This window comes from Ranitomeya imitator, chromosome 1 (genome assembly GCF_032444005.1).
Source record: "Ranitomeya imitator isolate aRanImi1 chromosome 1, aRanImi1.pri, whole genome shotgun sequence".
NCBI lineage: Eukaryota > Metazoa > Chordata > Amphibia > Anura > Dendrobatidae > Ranitomeya > Ranitomeya imitator.
Genome location: NC_091282.1, coordinates 389,019,983 through 389,042,415, shown reverse-complemented (window position 1 = coordinate 389,042,415; position 22,433 = coordinate 389,019,983). Strand labels below are relative to the sequence as shown.

The 22,433-nt window shown below is 45.8% G+C and overlaps 1 protein-coding gene across 2 annotated transcripts in view; it reads right to left on the bottom strand.

Annotated features, from left to right (window-relative positions):
* LOC138674204 (spindle assembly abnormal protein 6 homolog) overlaps positions 1–22,433 on the bottom strand; it is a 103,684-nt gene that overhangs the window by 51,259 nt on the left and 29,992 nt on the right. For both annotated transcript variants that reach the window (XM_069762113.1, XM_069762117.1), the window contains 3 exons: positions 17,874–17,953; positions 10,446–10,550; positions 5,233–5,404 (listed from right to left, as the gene is read on the bottom strand). In XM_069762113.1, coding sequence (XP_069618214.1) covers positions 5,233–5,404; positions 10,446–10,550; positions 17,874–17,953 — 357 coding nt within the window. The remainder of the gene's footprint in view (positions 1–5,232; positions 5,405–10,445; positions 10,551–17,873; positions 17,954–22,433) is intronic.

Below are 22,433 nucleotides of genomic sequence, written 5' to 3'. Positions count from 1 at the left end.
AGTATACTGCCCAGTCACGTAGTATATTGGCCAGCTACATAGTATATTGCCCAGCCACGTATGTAACAGGTTAAAAAAAAAACAAAAAAAACATATACTCACCTTCCGAGGGCCCCTTGTAGTCCTATCGCCTGAGTGCGGTGCACACGGCAGCTTCCGGTCCCAGGATTGGTATGAGTGCAGGACCTGTGATGACGTCGCGGTCACATGACCGTGACGTCATGGCAGGTCCTTCTCACATAGCATCCTTAGCACCGGAACCTGCCACTTGCACTGCCCGAGGACAGGGCGTGACGTTGGAGGGTGAGAATAACGTTTTTTTATTATTATTATTATTATTATTATTATTTGTAACATTAGATCTTTTTACTGTTGATGCTGCATATGCAGCATCAATAGTAAAAAGTTGGTCACACAGGGTTAATAGCTGCGTAACCGGAGTGCGTTACACCGCGCTCCGGTAACGCTAGCATTAACCCTGTGTTAAGGCTAGGGTCACATTGCGTTAGTGCAATCCGTTTAGCGCTAGCGGATTGCGCTAACGCAATGTTTTTTATGGGGCCGCGTTCGGGGTCGCGGTAACGTCCCCGCTCTCGCAGATCCCCGATCTGCGAGAGCGGGGAACGGACCGCGGGCGCGCCTCGGACGCTGCAAGCAGCGTCCGCGGCGCGCCAGGAATCTCCGGCACGTCGCTAGCGCGTGCCGAACATGGCACGCGCTAGTGTAGCGCGTTCCCATTAGCGTGAATGGGCGCGTTAACGGCCGCGTTGCACGGCGTTAATTTCGCCGTGCAACGCTGTCCGTTTAACGCAGTCCCATAACGCAATGGGAACCCAGTTAGGGCTGACTGGATGACTGGAGGGGAGTATGGAGCGGGCACTGACTGCGGGGAGGAAAGAGCGGCCATATTGCCGCCAGACTGTGGCCGTCGCTGATTGGTCGTGGCAATGGTCGTGGGCATTTTGCCACGACCAATCAGTAACTTGGATTCCATGACAAACAGAGGCCGCGACCAATGAATATCCGTGACAGACAGACAGAAGTGACTTTTAGACAATTATATAGTAGATTGAGACCAGATATGAAAGATGCATAGAGCGTGGTTTTCCATTTTAGCATGGCTTTTGACCATAGATACTGGTGCGGCCTCAGGGGCAAATATTTGCATCAGGTTTTGACGCGTTTTTCATGCGGATTTGTGTGTGTTTTTGTCAGCTCAATAAAGATATACCAAAAAAAACGGTGATGTCATTTCTTGTCCAACCTCTTCATTTACATACTCCATTGAAGAATAATGTTTATACACACAGACAGATATATGATAAATAACAAATAGATATGGGATAGATTGATAATAGATAGATCTATCGTATCTATATATTGTATCTATCTATCTTATCTATCATATCTATTATCTATCTATAAAAATATCTATCGATAGATATATCTATAGATAGCTAGTCAATAGATAAATAGATGATAGATGGATAATAGATGGATACGATGGATGGATAATACCAAGCCCGATGTTTAGTATATCTATGTATCTATCAATATATATATCTATCTATAATCATCTATCTATAGACATATTTATATAGATAGATGGATAATCTAAGGGATACTTCCGTCTGTTTGTCTGTCTTTCTGTCTGTAACGGGAATCCTGAGTCGCTGATTGCTCGCGGCCGGAAGGCTCAGTCCCCCATATAGCATAATACACTCCTCATAGTGCTCCATATAGTATAATGCACCGCCATAGTCATCCATGTAGTACAATTCACCTCCCATAGTATAATGCACCCCATAGTTCTTCATATAGTATATCGTATTCCCCATAGTCCTCGATACAGTATAATGCAGCCTACATATAGCATAATGCAGCCACCACCCTACAGAATATAATGCAGCCACCCCATAGAATTTAATACGGTCCACCTCCCCATAATATATAATGTAGCCCCCATAGAATATAATGCAGCCCCCATAGTATATAACACGGCTTCCCCCACAGAATATAACATACCCCCCATAGTATATAGCACAACCCGCATAGCAGATAACACAGCTCACGTAGCAGTATACAGCACAGCCATGTAGCAGTATACAGCACAGCCCACGTAGCAGTATACAGTACAGCCCACGTAGCAGTATACAGCACAGCCCACTTAGCAGTATACAGCATAGCCCACTTAGCAGTATACAGCATAGCCTACACAGTAGTATACAGCACAGCCCATACAGAAGTATATAGCACAGCCCACACAGAAGTATACAGCACAGCCCACACAGTAGTATACAGCACAGCCCACAGTAGTATACAGCACAGCCCACAAAGTAGTATACAGCACAGCCCACATAGTACTATACAGCACAGCCCACATAGTACTATACAGCAGAGCCCACATAGTAGTATACAGCAGAGCCCACATAGTAGTATACAGCAGAGCCCACATAGTAGTATACAGCAGAGCCCACATAGTTGTATACAGCAGAGCCCACATAGTAGTATACAGCAGAGCCCACATAGTAGTATACAGCAGAGCCCACATAGTAGTATACAGCACTGCCCACATAGTAGTATACAGCAGAGGCCACATAGTAGTATACAGTACTGCTCACATAGTAGTATACAGCAGTGCCCACATCTCTCCTCCCCCCCCCTAGAATGGCCCCACAGTCCAGTAAAAAAAACAAAAAACAAAAACAACACTCCTCACCTCCCCTCGTGCCCACGGTGCTCCCTGCTCCTGTCTCGGCGGCTGCCGCTGCACTGCCTGGGACACAGTGAGTGCACACGCACCCGCAGTGTCAGAGGCACAGCGGGGAATGATGGGAGAGGGAGAGTCAGGTGACGCTCTCTCCTCCATCATTGCATTCAACTGTAGTTGAATGCGGCGGCGGCGCTTGGGGAGAGATGGGTGAGTCGGCGTGCAGCGGCCCACTATTTGCCAGAACTGCCCGATGGCCAGTCCAGCCATGGTCTAAGGGTCTGTTTGTCTCTATCGGAAATCCTGCGTCGCTGATTGGTCGCGGGCGGCTGGTGGGACTAATTCGCGACAGGTGCAGTCCGGCCGCGAATTGGCACGGGATTTAAACCACGCTTCACTGATCGCTGCCAGCCAGGCACGAGCAATCAGGATATTGCAGCGGGATTGAAACACCACTTCGTAAATAAACTACATATATATTCTAGAATATCCGATGCGTTAGAATCGCGCCACCATCTAGTAGATCTGTAATAGCAAGGCCGATGTTTATGAATGAACGTTTATTAAAAAAAAAAAAAAAAGGGAAAAAAATGGCGTGGCAATTTTCTGCACCAGAGGGGGAAAGCTGGGGGCCAATATTTGTAGCCTGGGAAGGGGGTAATAACCATGGCCCCTCTCTAGGCTATGAGTATCAACCCGAAGCTGTCAGCATAGCCTTTACTAAAGATAGGGGGACCCCAAGAAAAAAATGACATGAGGTCCCCTATATTTTATAGCCAGAAAGGCTACGCACACAGCTGCGGGCTGATATTCATAGCCTAGAGAGGGGCCATGGTTATTGCCCCCCCAGCTACAAATACCAGCCCCCCCAGAAATGGCACATCTGTAAGATGCGCCAATTCCAGCACTTAGCCCCTCTCTTCCCACTCCCCTGTAGCGGTGGGATATGGGGTAATAAGGGGTTAATGTCACCTTGCTATTGTAAGGTGACATTAAGCCTGGTTAATAATGGAGAGGCGTCAATAAGATGCCTATCCAATATTAATCCTAGAGTAGTGAAAGGGTTTAAAAAATAAGAAAATAAAGACACAGCCAGTAAAAAGTATTTTAATATTCTTAATTTAACCATACTTACCATACTTGATCGCCTGTAAAAAAATTAAAATAAAACAACCGTATACTACCTGTCCGCCGTAGTCCAATTAATACCGAATGTCCCACGATGATCTCCCCTATAGAACAGTGACATTGGGTGATGTCACTGCTCTATAGGCCCTCCAGTGACACACTGACAGGAGACAATGGCTCCTACTGTGTATCACTGAGGTTACCTTAGTTCAGGGTCTCACTTTATGGCAAAAGCTGCGTGGGAATTTTCCCACACAGCAGTGCCACAAGTGAGACTAGGGACTATTTCTCACAGGGGCGTAGGAATACATTGCTGAAGGATACCTTCTGTCATTGTATTCCTGGATAGCGGTCACATCAGCTGATGCTGCTGCTCTCCACGGGAGATCGTCGTGGGACACTCGTTTTAATTGGATTTCTGCGAATCAGGGAGTATAGTGCTTATTATTTTAATATTTTTCTACAGGTGACAATGGCTTCGGGGATCAAGGTGACAAGGTGATGGTGAGTATGTGCTCTATGTTTAATGTACTGTATGTCTATATATATGTACTGTATGTATGTGTTGTATAGTGTATGTTGTATGGTGCATGTCGCATGGTGCATGTCGTATGTCGCATAGTGCATGTTGCATGGTCCATGTTGTATGTCGCATGGTACATGTCGAATGTCGCGTGTCGCATGTTGTCTGTCATATGTGCACACAGTCTAGACTAGTCCAGCTCTGCTACATCTGGATGCCTGACATCCAGATGTAGCAGAGCCTGTAGATGATCGCCAGAGATAACTCTCCAGCGATCACCTACACTGCAGTGTTCTCACAATCAGCTGATCAGCTGTTTGTGAGAACCAGACTAGTGACCAGAGATAACTGCCAGGCACGTGACCGGGACTTCTCGCGATAAGTTATCGCGAGAACTGCAGTGGACGAGGGTCTTCCGGCGGCGGGACAGGTGAGCCGGCAGACATGCGTAGTAAGCTGCGTTTACGCAGTTTCTACACATTTGACTAATCATTAGATGCGATTTTACCGCATCTAATGATTGTCTATGGGTCATTTACGGTGTGGCGACTAAGCGTCGCCGTATTGTAAACAGACATGCTGCGTTCTGAAAAGACAGGCCGCATGTCCGTTTTTGCGGGTCTGCCGCCTGTGTTTTACCGCATAGTGAAGACGGGATTTCATGAAATCCCCTCCACTATGCTGTAACATCTGGATGCTGCGGGTTTGACGCTGCGGCTCTAAGCAGCGTCAAACACGCAGCGTTTCCTGAACGTGGAAACATACCCTTGCTCTAAAGACTTCTTCAGATTCCTCTACAAGCATCCTATCACTATGTCAACACTTTCAATAGAAACAGGGCTAATTGCTCATTATGACTGGCGATACTAACCTTTAGACTCTGAATGCAATCAGCAAGATATTTTTTTACATCGTTGTCATTCCCTTCTAAAAGTTTTAATGAGAGGTGAACAAGGTGCTTGAATGGATTTGTTTCAATAATATTTAGGCTTGCAGACATACAGTCAAGTCCACTGGAAGATGTTTGAAGCTGCAGCAAAAACCTTTGGGGAAAAATAAAGAAAATGTAGAGTGTAAAACTATATATCCATCTATCTGCGATCTATCCACACACAAATAATTACATATAAAATGAGTACATCCCTCACATTTCTGTAAATATTTTATTACATCTTTTCATGGGACAACACTGAAGATATAACACCTTGATAAGTAGTCAATGTACAGCTTGTAGAACAGTGTACATTTGGTGTGGTGTCTAAGGCTGGCTTCACATTATTGTTTGTGTACTTCTTTCCTTCAGATCCGCATCCATCCTGCATACCTATCTTTAACATTGTGTACGTGTGGTCGTGCGTTGTATGCGGATGCGTCCCCGTGCGGCGCTTTGACGTTAAAGAAAACTCCTGGGGCCTGATGTTTTCAGCTACAATATCCAAAACAGCTATTCAGTTTGTAGACTTAATGGTTCACGTAGAGGCAACAGGAAAAATGTCCACGTCGACACATTTTAAACGTCTCGATGTGAATAGTTACCTTTGTTTTAACAGTGGCCATCTTCCGAAATGGATTACCAATATACCATATGGTCAACGTTGGAGAATCAGAAAAAAACTGTACAAAACAATGTGACTTTTTAGACGAATCTAGGGTCCTTATAACAAACGTTTCAAACAAAAAGGATATGAAACAAATTAATTTGCGATGCCTTTTTTAAAGTGAAATCCTTTTCTAAAGAGGACTGTATTAATAAAATCAACGCTAAGGCAAACATGGACACTACTACTTAACTTACGCAATTTAGTTGCTGCTAGCAGCACCACACGGAATCCCCATCCCTTAAGAGTTAATATCACTCTAAATCCTGGACGCTTTGCCTGTAAAACCCCCAAGTGTTTATGCTGCTCCTCAATTATCAATGGGGCAAAACTATTTACATCGAACACAACAGGCACCAATTAGACTATTCAATCAAATGTGGACTGTCAACCCATTTTTGTGATGTATTTGTTACAATGCACTTGCGGCCTTCAATATCTGGGCTGCACCATTCAAACTATGCATGCCCGTTGGACAAACAGTCAAAACATCCGCAATGGCTTTTTATTACACAGTGTATCTAAGCATTTTTGCACAACACATCGGAAGGATCTTAGATTTTTAAGTCTCTTATTTATTGATCGTATTGCTGATAATGTCCCAGATCGATATAGAAGCCTGGTTAATAGAGAAAGATATTGGATTTTTAAATTAGGCACTTTGGCTCCAGAAGGGTTATACTTAACCATAGACGATGCCGTTAAATAAAAAAAAATACAATGTACTTAAATAAAAGGAAAAATAATAAAATAATCTTACTTTATCATTATATATGTTTTTTAATTTGTTTTATTTTAGTCTTATTTTACCTACCTCTTAATTTTATTATGGGATTCTTCATTTTAATAGTGTGTAGTGTTTTAAATTTCACTTGATTGTTTAATTGTTTGCTTGTTCCCATTGGTCTCTCCTTTTTTGAAATGGGTTTCAATTCCCTCAATTTTTATACTACCTGATGAAAACGGTGGTCTGCCATTGAAACGTGTTGTGGATAACTTCTATATTAAAGGTTTGCTCATTTTAATCATATATGCCTTTTTCATCTCCACCCTAAGCGCTCCATTAACACAGCAACTCTTCTTCTTTATTCAATATAAGAACACAGTCCTGTTTTTAATGGATATGCAATAAAGTTGCCAAGATTTTACCAAAGACACCAAGTTTTTTTCTTTCTTATACTGATGTCACAGTACATGTTGACATTCATGGTTCATTCCATGAACTGTGGCTCCCCACAGCTGGCAGCACTCATGCAGCCCCAAACCATGACACTCCCACCACCATGCTTGACTGTAGGCAAGACACACTTGTCTTTGTGCTCTTCGCCTGGTTGCTGCCACACTGGCTTGACACCATCTGAACCATATAAGTTTATCATGGACTCTTCAGACTGCAGGACATGGTTCCAGTAAGCCATGCCCTTAGACTGCTTGTCTTCAGAAAACGGTTTGCGGGCTTTCTTGTGCATCATCTTTAGAAGAGGCTTCCTTCTGGGATGACAGCCATGCAGACCAATTTGATGCATTGTATGGTCTGAGCACTGACAGGCTGACCCCCCCCCCCACCCCTTTAACCTCTGCAGCAATTCGGGCAGCTCTGATATGTCTATTTTGAAAAAACAACCTTTGGATATGGATTGCAAGGTCTGTTCTGAGTGGATCCTGTCTTGTTAAACCCCTTTACGGCCTAAGCCACCATGCTGCAGATCAGTTTCAGAGTGTTCGCAAAATTCTTAAAAGGCTAGGCCATCTTTATTTAGAACAACAATTCTTTTTTTCAGATCCTCAGACTGTTCTTTGCCATGAGGAACCATGATGAACTTCCAGTGACCAGTATGAAAGAGTATGGAAACCTAACCTGCTTCCCATTCACACCTGAGACCTTGTAACACTAATGATTCACATGACAACGGGAAAGAAAAATGGTTAATTAGGCCATTTTCATTTAGGGGTGTACTCACTTTTGTTGCTAGCGGTTTAGACATTAATGGCTGTGTGCTGAATTATTTAGAGGGCGCACCAAATTTACACTGTTCTACAAGCTCTACACTGACTGCTTTACATTGTATCAACGTTCAATCAACAATCAATGTTCTATCTTCAATGTTGTCCCATCAAAAGATAACAAAATATTTACAAAAGTGTCAGGGGTGTGCTCACTTTTGTGATACACTGCATATACACACATGCACATATAAATATATACACACACTTATCCGTCTGACAAGCGTGCCTGTTAAAATCAACTTCCTTTAGATGGAAACCCCGGCCGAGCCTGTCAGACTCTTCTTTGTGACAAAGGGCATAATCCTTTCTCCTAACCCAGCAGGAATGTTTCACAGCAAAGCAATCAATTTGTATATGCCTTCAAATAAACACCATGTCTAAACTTATATCACTCACAAGCACTCTACAGCAACTGCTAAAGAAAAATCCATTAAGAAGAAAGGCAGACGGAATTAAAAAAAAAAAAAAATCACTAGCTCAGAATACAGTATATACTCGCCCTATTGAGAAAGGCATAGTATCTACGTATTATCGGCGAGGAACACATGGCGAGTGTCATTTCTTTCTTCATCAAACATCAGAATAACCCTCATCCAGCCACATGCAGACTTCTCTTTCTGAAGGTGTTAAGTATTGGAAGCGTTATCTTTCAAGGAGTGATGACCCAGGGCAGAATCAAGTATGCTTGCAATCTTCCAGCAGATCGATAGAATGGCCTAAACAGCACAATAAAACCTTACTCTAGAGCCAACTCCAAGAGAAAGCAAAACTTCACATGTAAAATCAAGACTCAACATTTCGCTTAAAAACGGCTGTTGTACCGGACCTATATACTAAATACCAATACTAAAGCTGGCCAAACTAGGACAGCCTTTCATGGTTCAACATATACATTTTCACCATTTATAGTGACGGTTTCCTCCCTTTAAAGGCTCCAAATGATTAGATTCCCAGCTACATACCTTTGATTATAATTCTACTGTATGATAATCTTACTATATATTCTTATTACAAAGAGGCCTATTAAAGGGAATCTGTCAACGGTTTTTTGCCGTGTAATCTGATAGCAGCATAACATAAGGCAAGAAAGCTGGATTCCAGGGATGTATCACTTACAGGGCTGCTTGCTGTAGTTTTCATAGAATACCTGTTTGGTCTGATGTAGATGTAGCAGGGCTAAGAGTTAAAATGTGTATTACCCACCCACTCCCAGTGTACACTGTGTAATGTGAGCAAGCTGCCAATCAGAGGTGGGGGCGGGGTTTCATGGATTAGCCTGACTGGGCTGTACGTGAGCTGTAGTCACATAGTATAGTCTCTTGCTGAGAAAAATGCTGATTGCATTGAAACTACATCACACAGCCTAATAAGTGACACATCCCTGGAATCAGGGTCTTCTGCCGTGTATTATGCTATTCTTAGATTAAATAGCAAAAACCTGCTCACAGATTCCCTTTAACGATGCTACAGCCAACAACGAGTACAAGAGGTTGCAAAACTGAATAATGCAGCACCTCTTCACCACACCACTTGTCATAAATAAGTACATAAAGGAATGACTGAAGGTATTGCATCTGATATAAGTAAACTGGAAGTGTACAGTAGTTAGAAGGGGCAATGTAATCCCTGACAACTATAGCTATAAATCCCAGCATGCCTTGCTGACAGTGGTGTTTCTGGACATGAAGTTGCAGTTACATAAGGTCAACCATTAACAATTGTCCAGGTAACGAACCTGACGTATGAGTACAAACTGCAGATGTACCGGTGTCCGTCTCCTCCATTGCGGCATCTTAGCATATCAGACTTATAGGTCAAGTGGGATCAGAAAGCTGAGCCTGGGAAGCAATAGGCACTATAGGTGAATATGGTGGAAGCCGATATAAATGACTAGTGAAACGTAAGCCTGTACTTGCGTGTGTCTTCACAATGTGGGAAAGTGTCAGCACTAACACAATGCAGTCTTCCCAAACGTATAAACTCCACTAAAAGAGACGCTTCCAGTAAGGTTGGCAAACAAGAACTCTCTTATTAAACCAGTTTCTTCCTAACAATCCCATCTTAGAAAGTGATGGCAGATCAATGTTCCAGAGAGTACGGTTTCAGTGCCAGGCCATCCATTGTGCAGGAAGGTGCAGCACAGATCCATGCAAGTGAAGGGGCTGGCTGCATTTCCCAACAGGAAAAAAAACAGAGGCCACGGAGGTCAAACCCCAAGTGATCCTAAAGAAATCCTAGCGAAATGCCGTCACTTCAGGAGATAAAAGGTCCCTGTAAAATTCTAGAACACATTTTTGCGTGTAAAACAAGCTGACAGCTCACGTAAACTAACGCAAAGTTCTCATTTTCATGCCGAGAAGCATTCAGCACAATATGTGTGATTGGCTGAAAGGTGTAACCCAATCCAGATTTCATACACATCGGTAATTATTTCATACTGGCATATGGACATTAAGAAATGAATGAATGCATCACATACCTCGGTACAGTCTTGTCTTGTTCCGATATACACTGCTCCAATAGTTCTATGAATCTCTGAGGAAATGCAGAATATTCCACTAGTAATCCTTGCTGGTTTTTGAGACTGTAATGCAAGAAAATAAAAATTACAGATATTGACAGGGTATGCTGACAATATCCCACTTGTTAAGAAGGGAAACATAGGACAGCTATCCACTGGGTAAAATGACTAGCCCTGTGTGAAGGAAATATCCATTTCATTAAATAGTTAAATTACTCCTGTTATAAGCAGCAAACGCTAAACAAAAAAATAGGTATTAGACCTACCGGTAATTACGTTTCCAGGAGTCCATCCTGACAGCACCATGGAGGACGTCCTCCTCCTCCTTGCAGGGACAGGAAGCACACAAGAGGTTAAAAGGTCTAGTTCCACCCCATTTCCCTCAGTGTTGTAACAAGTACCACCACATGGTTAATGCAAATAACACTTTAATGACAGAATCATATTACAGCATATGACATATCAAAAAACGGGGAGGGAATTACCAGTGTTGTCAGGATGGACTCGTGGAAACAATTACCGGTAGATCTAATACCTATTTTCCAGGACGTCCCTTCTGACAGCACCATGGAGAGTACCAAAGAACCTCCATAGGGTGGGATTACCGTTTGGAGAACTTTCCTACCAAATGCGGTCTGCTGGCCAGACAGTACATCAAATTTATAATGGTTACAGAATGTGTCAATTCTGACCCATGTTGCTGCTCTACAGATCTGCTCTAATGAGGCGCCTGCTCTCTCAGCCCAGGAAGCAGATACCCCTCGGGCGCTTAGACCTACTGGAGGGCTAACCCCCTCAGCCCGGTAAGCATTTGAGATTACGGTTGTAATCCATCTTGCAATTGAAGCCTTAGTGGCCTTCATCCCTCTGTTCTTTCCCCCGAAAAGATTAAACAGGTTTGGGTCTACACGCCAGCTACTAGCGACTTCTAGATATTCTATAACCACCCGTCTGACATCCAGAGAGTGGAGGCTCTGCTCTTTCGCGTTGGAAGGATTGTTACAAAAGGAGGGTAACACCATCTCCTGATTTCGGTTCTGACTAGAGCCTACCTTTGGTATAAACGCAGGGTCTAATTTTAAGATTATACTATCATCCTGATCTGGACATACGGGTCTCTGGAGGATAGGGCCTGGATCTCTCCTACCCTCTTGGCCGTGGTGATTGCCACTAAAAACACAGTCTTCCATGTGCGAATTGAGATAGGCATATCTTCGCTGGAGACATATGGATCCCTACACAGGGACCTGAGGACCAGATTAAGGTACCTAGCTTGGGTAAACTGCCTAATAGTGGGGTGCAGCCGCTATGTTGCTCGAATGAATCTTACTGTCCATGGCTGGGATGCTAGAGGATAGTCGAAGAAAGAGCTTAGTGCTGAAACCTGGACCTTAAATGTGCCCTTTGTTGAACCCTGCCTGAAGGAAATCTGGGACTCTAGGTATGTCCGGGGTACCTGCCACAAAGTTGGACCTGCCAACCTCCAGACAGAACCGTTTCCAAATTTTGAGATAAATTGTTGATGTGACCGGTTTCCTGCTGGCTTGGATAGTAGCTATGACCTGGTCTGATAAGCCCTTAGCCTGGATCCTGAAAGGGACATCCTAAAGACTGAGAGGTGGAGTCTCCCTGGGTTTGGGTGGCGAATCGGGCCCTGGTGGATGACATCCTCCCGAAGGGGGAGCTCGATTGGGTTCTCGATTGCCAAGGCTCCTACCAGAGGGAACTAGCTCCTCCTTGGCCAGTACGGGACAACCATGATGACTCTTGTCCGATCCTCCTGGATCTTCCGTAGGAAAGCTGGGATGAGCGCCAAAGGTGGAAACACATGAGAGGGGTTTTACCCACTTTTGACTCAGGGCATCTATCCCATCCGGAACGTCCAAGGGATTCAGAGAGTAGAATTTTGAGACCTTCGAGTTTCTTCTGTTTGCGAATAGGTATATCTTGGGGGTTCCCCAACGCTGACATAGTTCCTGGAAGATATCCTGGTTCAGCTCCCACTAGTTTGGGCAGACCCGCTGTCTGCTCAAATAATCTGCTACCACGTTCTGTGACCCTTCAAGGTGTACTGCCATTAAGGATAGGACTGTAACTTCTGCCCAGGCGAATATTCTCTCCGCCAGGTCCTGAATTGGCCGATGTCTTGGACCTCCTTGATGCTTCAGGAACGAGACCGTTGTCACATTGTCAAATAGTATCCTGACGTGACAATTTGAGAGCGTGGACCGGTTCCGCCTTAGGGCCTCCCAAACAGCATATAGTTCCTTGAAGTTGAAGGATCTGCCTCTGATGTCTTACGGCCACCTGCCCTGAAGGATTCTCCTCTGTAGATGGGCTCCCCATCCCCGCACGCTGGCATCCGTGGTGACCACTACAAAAGGGGAGGTGGACCATAGCATTCCCACCTTCAGGTTCTCTGTCTGCGTCCACCAGAAGAGTGACCTCCTTTCCAGTCCTGATAGGCTCATGTGCCCGTCCAGTGAGGTCTGACGGCGATCCCATATGGACAGTATCTCTCTTTACAATAGTCTTGAATGGGACTGTGCCCATCTGACACATGGTATACATGCCGTCATCAGACCCAGCACCTTCATAGCGGCCCTTATGGAGGTTCGATGTTCCAGCAAATTCATGAATCGGTCGCGTATTGCCTGCTGTTTGTCCTCTGGTAAGTGGGATATTCTGCGTGTGGAGTCGAAGCGTACTCCAAGGAAAATCTTCCTGTGTTCTGGTACCAAGTCTGACTTCTGCCAGTTTATGGCCAAGCCCAGACACCCCATTACTGATATCGTCAGGTTCCTGTGTTCTATCAACATCTCTACTGATTTTGCCAATAGGAGAAAGTCGTCCATGTATGGGGATAACTATGACACCCTGGTTTCTCAGGAAGGCCACAACCTCTGATACCAGCTTTGTGAATATACAGGGGACCAAAGCGAGTCCAAAGGGGAGGCACTGGAACTGGTAGTGGCAGGTCTGGCTTGGTAGTCTTACCGCAAATCTTAGCAGTTTCTGTGATGAGAGATGTATCAGGACCTGATAGTAGGCACTCTTCAGATCGAGAGTGCACATTACTGTATCCCTGGCTATGAGATGAATTGCCAACCAAATTAATTCCATTCAGAACCTTTTGTATCTGACCCAAGCGTTTAAAGGTTTTAGATTTATAATATTGCAGGCCTCGCCTGACGGCTTTGTGATGGCAAATTGGGAGGAGTAGTGCCCCCTGCCCACCTCTGCCAGTGGAACCGTTATTATGACTGCCAAGCTGACCATATCCTGTAAGTCTGTCCGTACAGCGGAGTCTGGCGAGACTACCGTATGGGAGATGTATCTTTCGGGGGGAAGGGGGGGAGGGGAGTAAAGCTTTATGCTGTATCTCTCCGTGAACCCATTGATCTTGTGTAATCTGGGCCCAGTTTTCTGCAAAGTGGCGGAGCCTTCCCCCGATGAAAGTGTCGTCATTGTCTTTTAGACCTGGAGGTCGAGCTAAAGAAGATACCCTTGTTCTTCCCACCCTGGCTACGGGAGCCCCTGTAGGACCCTCCATTGGACCAACCCTGACCTCTAAAGTTATACTGTCTTCTGGAGAAGAATCCTCTCCAAAAAGGCTGGGGCCGCTTAGGTTTGTCCTTGGAAAACCCTTTCTTTTTGTCAGAGGCTGATTCCAGGATGTTATCTTAGGCTGACCCGAATACTCTTAGCCCTGAAAATGGGACGGAGCAGAGTTTGGTCTAAGGGTACCGTCACACTATACGATTTACCTACGATCACGACCAGCGATATGACCTGGCCGTGATCGTAGGTAAATCGTAGTGTGGTCGCTGGGGAGCTGTCACACAGACAGCTCTCCAGCGACCAACGATGCCGAGGTCCCTGGGTAACCAGGGTAAACATCGGGTAACTAAGCGCAGGACCGCGCTTAGTAACCCGATGTTTACCCTGGTTACAAGCGTAAAACTTAAAAAAACCAAACAGCACATACTTACATTCTGGTGTCCGTCAGGTCCCTTGCCGTCTGCTTCCCGCATTCACTGACTGCCGGCCGTAAAGTGAAAGTGAAAGCACAGCCGCTGTGCTCTGCTTTCACTTTACGGCCGGCAGTCACAGTGCGGGAAGCAGACGGCAAGGGACCTGACGGACACCAGAATGTAAGTATGTGCTGTTTGTTTGTTTTTAGTTTTACGCTTGTAACCAGGGTAAACATCGGGTTACTAAGCGCGGTCCTGCGCTTAGTTACCCGATGTTTACCCTGGTTACAAGCGAACGCATCGCTGGATCACATCGCTAGATCGGTGTCACACACACCGATCTAGCGAGGACAGCGGGAGATCCAGCGATGAAAGAAAGTTCTAAACGATCTGCTACGACGTACGATTCTCAGCAGGATCCCTGATCGCTGCTGCGTGTCAGACACAGCGATATCGTAACGATATCGCTGGAAAGTCACGAATCGTACCGTCGTAGCGATCGAAATGGTATAGTGTGACGGTACCCTTAGAGGCGTTATCTCCTGACCAAGACCTTAACCATACGGCCCTCCTGGCTGCATTAGATAGGGAGCTGTTCCTAGCTGAAAACCTAACTGATTCGGCAGACATGTCAGCCAGGAACGCCATGGCTGACTTCATGATGGGGAGTTTAGAATATCAGTCCTAGAGGTCTTAATGGACAAATGCTCTTCCAACTGACCCATCTATAGAAACATAGATCTGGCCACCGAGGTTGCTGCAAGGTTTGTCCTAATTAGGGCCGCGGATGTTTCCCAGGCCCGCTTTAGGAGAATGTCAGCTTTTCTGTCCATCGGGTCGTGCAGGTTAGACGAGTCCTCAAAAGGGATGGCAGTCTTTTTGGCAACCTTTGCCAGCGGGACATTATCTTAGGAATCTCTTCCCATAACTGGACTTCCTCAGGGTCGAATGGTAGGCGACCCTTAAAGTTAGTACTAGCCGGCGTTCAGCGTCCTTCCACTCCTCTAATACCATGGCCCGGATATGCTCGCTTATAGGGAATACAGTCTGCCTCTGACATGAGTCCCCCGAACATCAGGTCCTGTCTGGACTGTGGCTTATGGGTCTCCTCGATCAGCATGGTACTCCTCACCGCCTGTCCGTGTCCTCCGCCTGGAAAAAGATATTTCCTACCCTGGTCGTGGCCCTCTGCTGGAAGTTCCCCCTTTTCTGAGTTAGAGTCCATTAGGTCGGATCCATCATCTGAGCTGTGATCCGGCTCCCTCCGATCCATCTCCCACCTGGCTCGCTTGTGGCCTGGAATGGGGCTGGAAGGCTGCTGTTGTGCGAGGCTGGACATAGAAGCCTGAACCTCTTCACGGATTAGGGATCTCATCTCTGATAGCAGTGAAAGCTGCTCATCTCTCATGACCTTTGATGTACAGGGTGCACAGAGAGTTTTGCCATGGGAGTCCGTGGCATACAGGGCATCTGTTGGATTTCACCGAGATCTTGCCTGACTTCTTAGCTGTGGTCAGGGGAGCAGCGGGGTTCCCTTATCCTAAATGACATAAGATAGGGAATAATAGGCTAAATGCATCCTAAGGCCTATGTGAGGTGAGGGTGGTCTGCGCCAGGCGCCCTTACCCCTCCTTCCTCCAGCATGTCCCCTTCCATGATTGTCTTCAGCAGCCTAGGAGCTTCTTGTGCAGTTAGAAACACAGCGGAGCGACGCTGGATGCTGTAGCCAGAAGCGTCCTCTCTGCTATGTGTTCTACCACTGGAGCGCACGCTCTGCCCGCCTTAGTGACATCACCGGAAGTGACATTACCGGAAATGACACGCTCCCCTGCGAGACGCCGGAAGCTGCTCGTTGCCTGCCTCGGCTGAATCTGCCTTCAACCTGGAACGCCCGACCTCCTGCGCCGCATGTGGCGGTGCGAAAACGGCGCCCCTTCCCGGAAGTCCTGTTGCCTGCGGGGCACCTGCGCTCAATCCCCTGGAGCACCCGCCGGACCCAGGAGTTACACCGCGGTCCTGCGTCCTGAGCAGAGAGCATCGTCCTGGTCCTGGCCGAGGGACTCCCCACCGGGAAGTTTCAGCCCTGGGCATCTTGACATGGGGAAGGTATTGGCCGGCCGCACGAACCCCGAGCCCGGTAAGCTTGCGCAGCTTCTCTCGTGTGTCCCTTCATGCAAGGACAGGAAAAACACTGAGGGAAAGGGGGTGGGACAGGACCTTTTAACCTCTCGTGTGCTTCTTGTCCCTGCAAGGAGGAGGATGTCCTTCATGGTGCTGTCAGGAGGGATGTCCTGGAAAAACATGGGGAAGGGGAAGAGTCAGGCTCGGACTGGTCCCTAGGGTAACAGGGGAATCCCCTGTTGGGCCCTGCTGCAGATCTTGGCCCCCACTCCCACTGTATGGGCAATAGTTGACATAATTCACTTGACTCACTCTGTATAGAAAAAAAGTAGCATCTCATTCATTTTTCAAACTACCCAGTTTATTATTATAGAGAGATATTGGTACATTTTTGAACAAGGGTAGCGTAATATTAGTATAAAAGGTGAAAAGTGAACCGTCCTAAAGTCAATGTTACTGGTGGGCCCTTGGCACCCCAGTCCAACACTGGGAACAGCACATTTTAAGGGAATCTGTCAGCGGATTTTTGATGCCTCGTCTGAGAGCACCGTAATGTAGCAAAAGAGACCCTGAGTCCAATGCTGTATCACTTAGATTACTGGGTGCAGCCGTTCTGACACAAAGTTTTTAGATGTAGCATAGCTGAGAAAGCTAACCCCACCCACCCTACAGCTTTCTGTCTACCCTGTATTGACACTGAAGTTATCAGAGGAGCGGGCTTGGTGGGACCAGCGCACACACCAGCATCAGTCCAGGCAGTGATTATCTTCTGATGATAAATTTTCATTGTATGGAAACAACAGCACATGGCCTAATAAGTGACACATCGGTGAACTCTGTGTTTTAACTGCTGACATTCCCTTTACTGTCAATCCTTCTTTCTTCAGATATCACAGCACAGACCACTTGTGGTGCATGCATGGAAAATGACATAAAAAGACTACAAATTGTAACATTTTCTGGTGACAACAGTTTAGCTAATTCCATCTTGATCCTGCAGATGCTACAATTTGGCAAGTAGCTCTGCCTTTAATAGAAGTTTCTGTTGTGTGTAGTATAGACACAAGCTGTATGGACACAATCAGTTATAAGAGTGGACATTAATAGTAAGCTCTATCCGCTCCCCCCCATAATTTGTACCAGAAAGTAACACTTGTAAATCAATTCAGATTTTTAGTTAAACCAGTAAAGCTTTTATAGTTTGCTCCAGGTGGATGAACTGCACGGAATCCATACTTGATAAAGCATAGACCCAAACTAGGCGCACGGCTGAACATATATTCCCATTTACCTCAGAAAGTCTTCTTCCCCCAGAGTCAGATTATATAGGAAGAACGGATCGTTATCATCAGAAAGACGCACAACTAGGTCCTGGCAGAAAAGAACCAAAAAAAAAAAAAGAAGTTACAAATCACATCCATGTATCCAAAGAGTAAAATAAAAAATACAGACAAATAAATCATGTGAGGCAATACCTTTCAAACAGTTGGTAAAGGACAGTTTATTCCTTATTGATGGTTTTCCAGACAACAATCTGATACGGTTCATCATTTTTAGAAAATAATGTGATTGTAAAGACTATTAGTTATTGTCTAATGTTCATACAGAGATGTAAAAACGTATTTACACAGATTATTTTGGCATATTTGTCATAAGTTGGTTCACTCGGACATGCAAAAGGGTTCCCTCTATTAAGTGTATTGTGATCTGACACGGGCAGGGGTTTCATAGAAATGTACTTTTAAGATCTGGCTGGGGACCACAGCTGAGGAATCTCCTTCCCAAGATGGCTGGTCCCGGAGATGCTCCAGATATGAGGGAGGGACCTGACAATCACCTGTAGCAGCGCTGGGAAGAGGCGGGCTACTTTTTGTCTATCTGGATCCTCAAAGAACATTTTCTTCGAAACACCAGAGCTTGTCAGTATAAGGCCGGGATCACACATACCCGAGATACGAGTCTCGCAGGTGAAAACCCAGCTCTGGCACCGGCACTCCGGAGCGTGCGGCCGCACAGCAATACATGGAATGAAACCCCTTCAGCACCTGCAGTGGTAACATGACACCTGGCCATCTTCAAACAAAGGATTCCCACCCCCACCAGCTAGTTGGTATGCAACCTTCCACAGGAAGACCCCCTGTGGATCCAAACCATGTGGCCCGAGTCCTTAGTTCAGCCAGCTAGGATTCCATGAAGAAGTTAAGCAAATACTTTAAGTCATAAATGTACATAGTGTAGATTTCCGAGATCCCCAAAACACGGCAAGCGCCTGCCTGGGTCTCAAGTCATTCATACATAGAACAGCCACTAGGTAGCAAAATTGTATTTTGACTATATGAGCAGTATTGGCCCAGTCAGATCCGATTGCGTCAGAACCAATGCCCTAGGACAGCCCAGAAAGGAGTTATGATTTTTCATAGGTATTATGAGATTTATTTCGAAATCTCCAGGTAAGGGGATTTAGGTTCAGCCCAGAAGCAGGAGGGAAGTGACTCAGAGGGTTAAATGCTTGTGTGAAGCATATCTTATTGCTTTTTCTCTTAGAGGTCGCAAGGACACATCATGTCAGGAGAAGTCACACACAAAGGGGACCACAAGCCCCCCATGTGGTAGCCCCTCCCCCACAAGCCAAGCCCTTCATCTACTGGTAATTGACTATCTGTTCTGCTAATACCTTTTGTCCTACCACTATTGTATTTGCATATCTGACCTTTATATATGTATAGCCATTGTGTATATATAGTGTGTTGTCTAGTGTGCCCTTAAGGCGATTAAATATATAATTTAACCTTAGGCTGCTCTTTTATCTCAATCCACACACCCGTTTCTCAGCCCAATCTCACATGCTACTGGTGGCTGGTTCATGGCCCGATATAACCCTGTCAACGGACCAGGCATATATCGAACGAGGAACTGGTGGCAGTCCTTCTGAGCTGATAAATGTCACAACTCCTGGGTTTTACTGCTGCGGGGAGAGATGCACACAGCAGCAAGGGAGCTGAGCAAAGTGCCAGGTAACTAACAAGGACCTGAACCATGTGACAGAGAAGCAGATGGTCGGAGGTGGAGCCGGATGTAGGGGTAGACGATGAACACAGGAGAGTAGTCAAACAAGCTAAGATCAGAACCAGGAAATCACGAGGTACCAAAGGGGTGAGACAGGGATTGTCAGAAGGGAAGCAAGAAGTCATAAAACCAAAAGAACAAAACGCAAGGAGAGCACGGAAAACAATTGCAAACCGGGCACACATTCCAAGGGTCAGGCACACAGACTAGACGAAAGTATAGCCGACAGGGAATCCTAATCAGAAGTGAGTATAAATACTCCTCCCAGATCCAAAGGGAGGACAGCAAAATTAACCTTGAGAGAACAGGACATTAACCATAATAAAGTTCTCTTTTACTGGTGCTAGTGAAAAGGGCCTCTCAGCCTGTCAGGATTGTGGGCGAGTGTGGTGCCATGCCTGTGACTGCGAGGGCCATCTTCTCTCACTCCCCATGCTTCCCTGGGCCCGTGTAAACAGAGGGATGTCTGTGTAAAACTGTGCCAAATTGACATTAGGAGTCCCCAGTTGGTGCGGAACGTCACGTTGGTATAAATGGGGAGGCCTTATCACGTGATCCTGCTGATGTAATATTGACGTCAGGCGGGGTGGCATGGTGTGGATCTTTCACATTTCATCAAATTCCCTTTAAAGGGAACCTGTCACCCCGAAAATCGCGGGTGAGGTAAGCCCACCGGCATCAGGGGCTTATCTACAGCATTCTGTAATGCTGTAGATAAGCCCCCGATGTTACCTGAAAGAGGAGAAAAAGACGTTATATTATACTGACCCAGGGGCGGTCCCGCTGCTGGTCAGGTCAGATGGGCGGCGCCTCCCATCTTCATTACAAGACGTCCTCTTCTGATCTTCAGCCACGGCTCCGGCGCAGGCTTACTTTGCTCTGCCCTCTTGAGGGCAGAGGATAGTACTGCAGTGCGCAGGCGCCGGAAAGGTCAGAGGCCCGGCGCCTGCGCACTGCAGTACTTTGTCTGCCCTCAACAGGGCAGAGCAAAGTACGCCTGCGCCGGAGCCGTGGCTGAAGATCAGAAGAGGACGTCTTGTAATGAAGATGGGAGGCGCCGCCCATCTGACCTGACCAGCAGCGGGACCGCCCCTGGGTCAGTATAATATAACGTCTTTTTCTCCTCTTTCAGGTAACATCGGGGGCTTATCTACAGCATTACAGAATGCTGTAGATAAGCCCCTGATGCCGGTGGGCTTACCTCACCCGCGATTTTCGGGGTGTCCGGTTCCCTTTAAGGCATATGATGTATAGGTATGTCACAGGTCATCTCCCCCTCCTTCGTGCAGGCTCTGGCCCTGAGCCCGCACCATTTCCAGCACATGACAGCTGATCTGATCAGCTGTCATACACCCCAAACTGCTGTGAGTAGACTCGCGATTCACCTGTGGCTTTTAAAATGTTAAATGCCAATATTAATCTCTGACAGCAGCATTTAACTTGCGCAAACCAGACGAAAGTCATTAGCTCTGCCCATTAGCACCCCTGTCACATGATCGCGGGGTACCGTAGGGTTGTCATGACAACCTGATGTCTGCAGGACACCCTTCTGGTTATCCTTACCAAACTGCTATGAGCGCCGCCCTAGCAGATGAGTATTTTTGCTGCCCATAGCTGCACAGGGCTATATGTAGCACAAGCGATCAGACGATGGCAGCTTCAAGTTTCCAAAGGAGACTATTTATGCATACAAAAAGTTAAAAAAAAAATTTAAAAATTTAAAAACATAGAAGTTCAAAATTACCCCCATTTTGCCTCATTCAAAATAAAACAAACAAAAAAAAAATCATAAAACACACATGTATGGTATCGCCGCGGTCAGAAACGCCCAATCAAAATCTAAAAATAATACATTTTGATCAGTAAAACAGTGCGGGAAAGAAATGAAAACGCAAGAATTGCTTTTTGGTCGCCGCAACATTGCAATAAAATGAAATAACAGACGATCAAAACATCGCATCTTCCCCAAAATGGAATCAATAAATACATAATTTCACAAAAAATAAGCTCTCACCCGGCTCCAGATCCCGAAATATGGAGACCTTACGGGTCTTGGATAATGACGTAATTTTTTTTTGTTTGTGACAAAATTTTGGATTTATTTTTTACCACTTAACCCCTTTCCGACATCAGGAGCAAGAGTACGCCGATGTCGGACACCCTCGCTTTGATGTGGGCTCTGGTGGTGAGCGCACATCTTTTCCAGCACATGTCAGCATATATATACACACACACACACACACACACAAAAATCAGCTTCTCTCTATGTCTGACAGCCATTCTATTCCAGTGTCAGTTGAATTACAGCCAGAGTACACCATATTCTACTTAATGAACTTCTGATTAGGTGATCACCTGAACCCAATTGTGTTTAATGCGCGAAAATATAAAAAAAACACTGCTGTGGTGTTCACAATCCTCTTGCAATAGGCCAATCTGGATATCAAAACAAGTGCTAGTAATATCCCAAAAGTAATAGGAATGAAAAAAATAAACTTTTAACTATGCCAAAGGAGTTGAAAAGAAAAAAAGTCTTCAGTGAGGAAAAGAAGGGCTCAATTCTGGCTTTACTAGCGGAGGGACACAGTGAGCGTCATATTGCCTACAGCATTAAAATGTTGAAGACGGCAGTCCATTACAACACGGTCAAGCAACAGGCATTGGGGACAACAAAGCTACAGACCGGCAGAGGGCAAAAACGACTCTCCACTGACCGGGATGACAGTCATCTCATTCGAATGTCACTCAGCAACCGCAGGATGACATCAAGTGACCTACAAAAAGA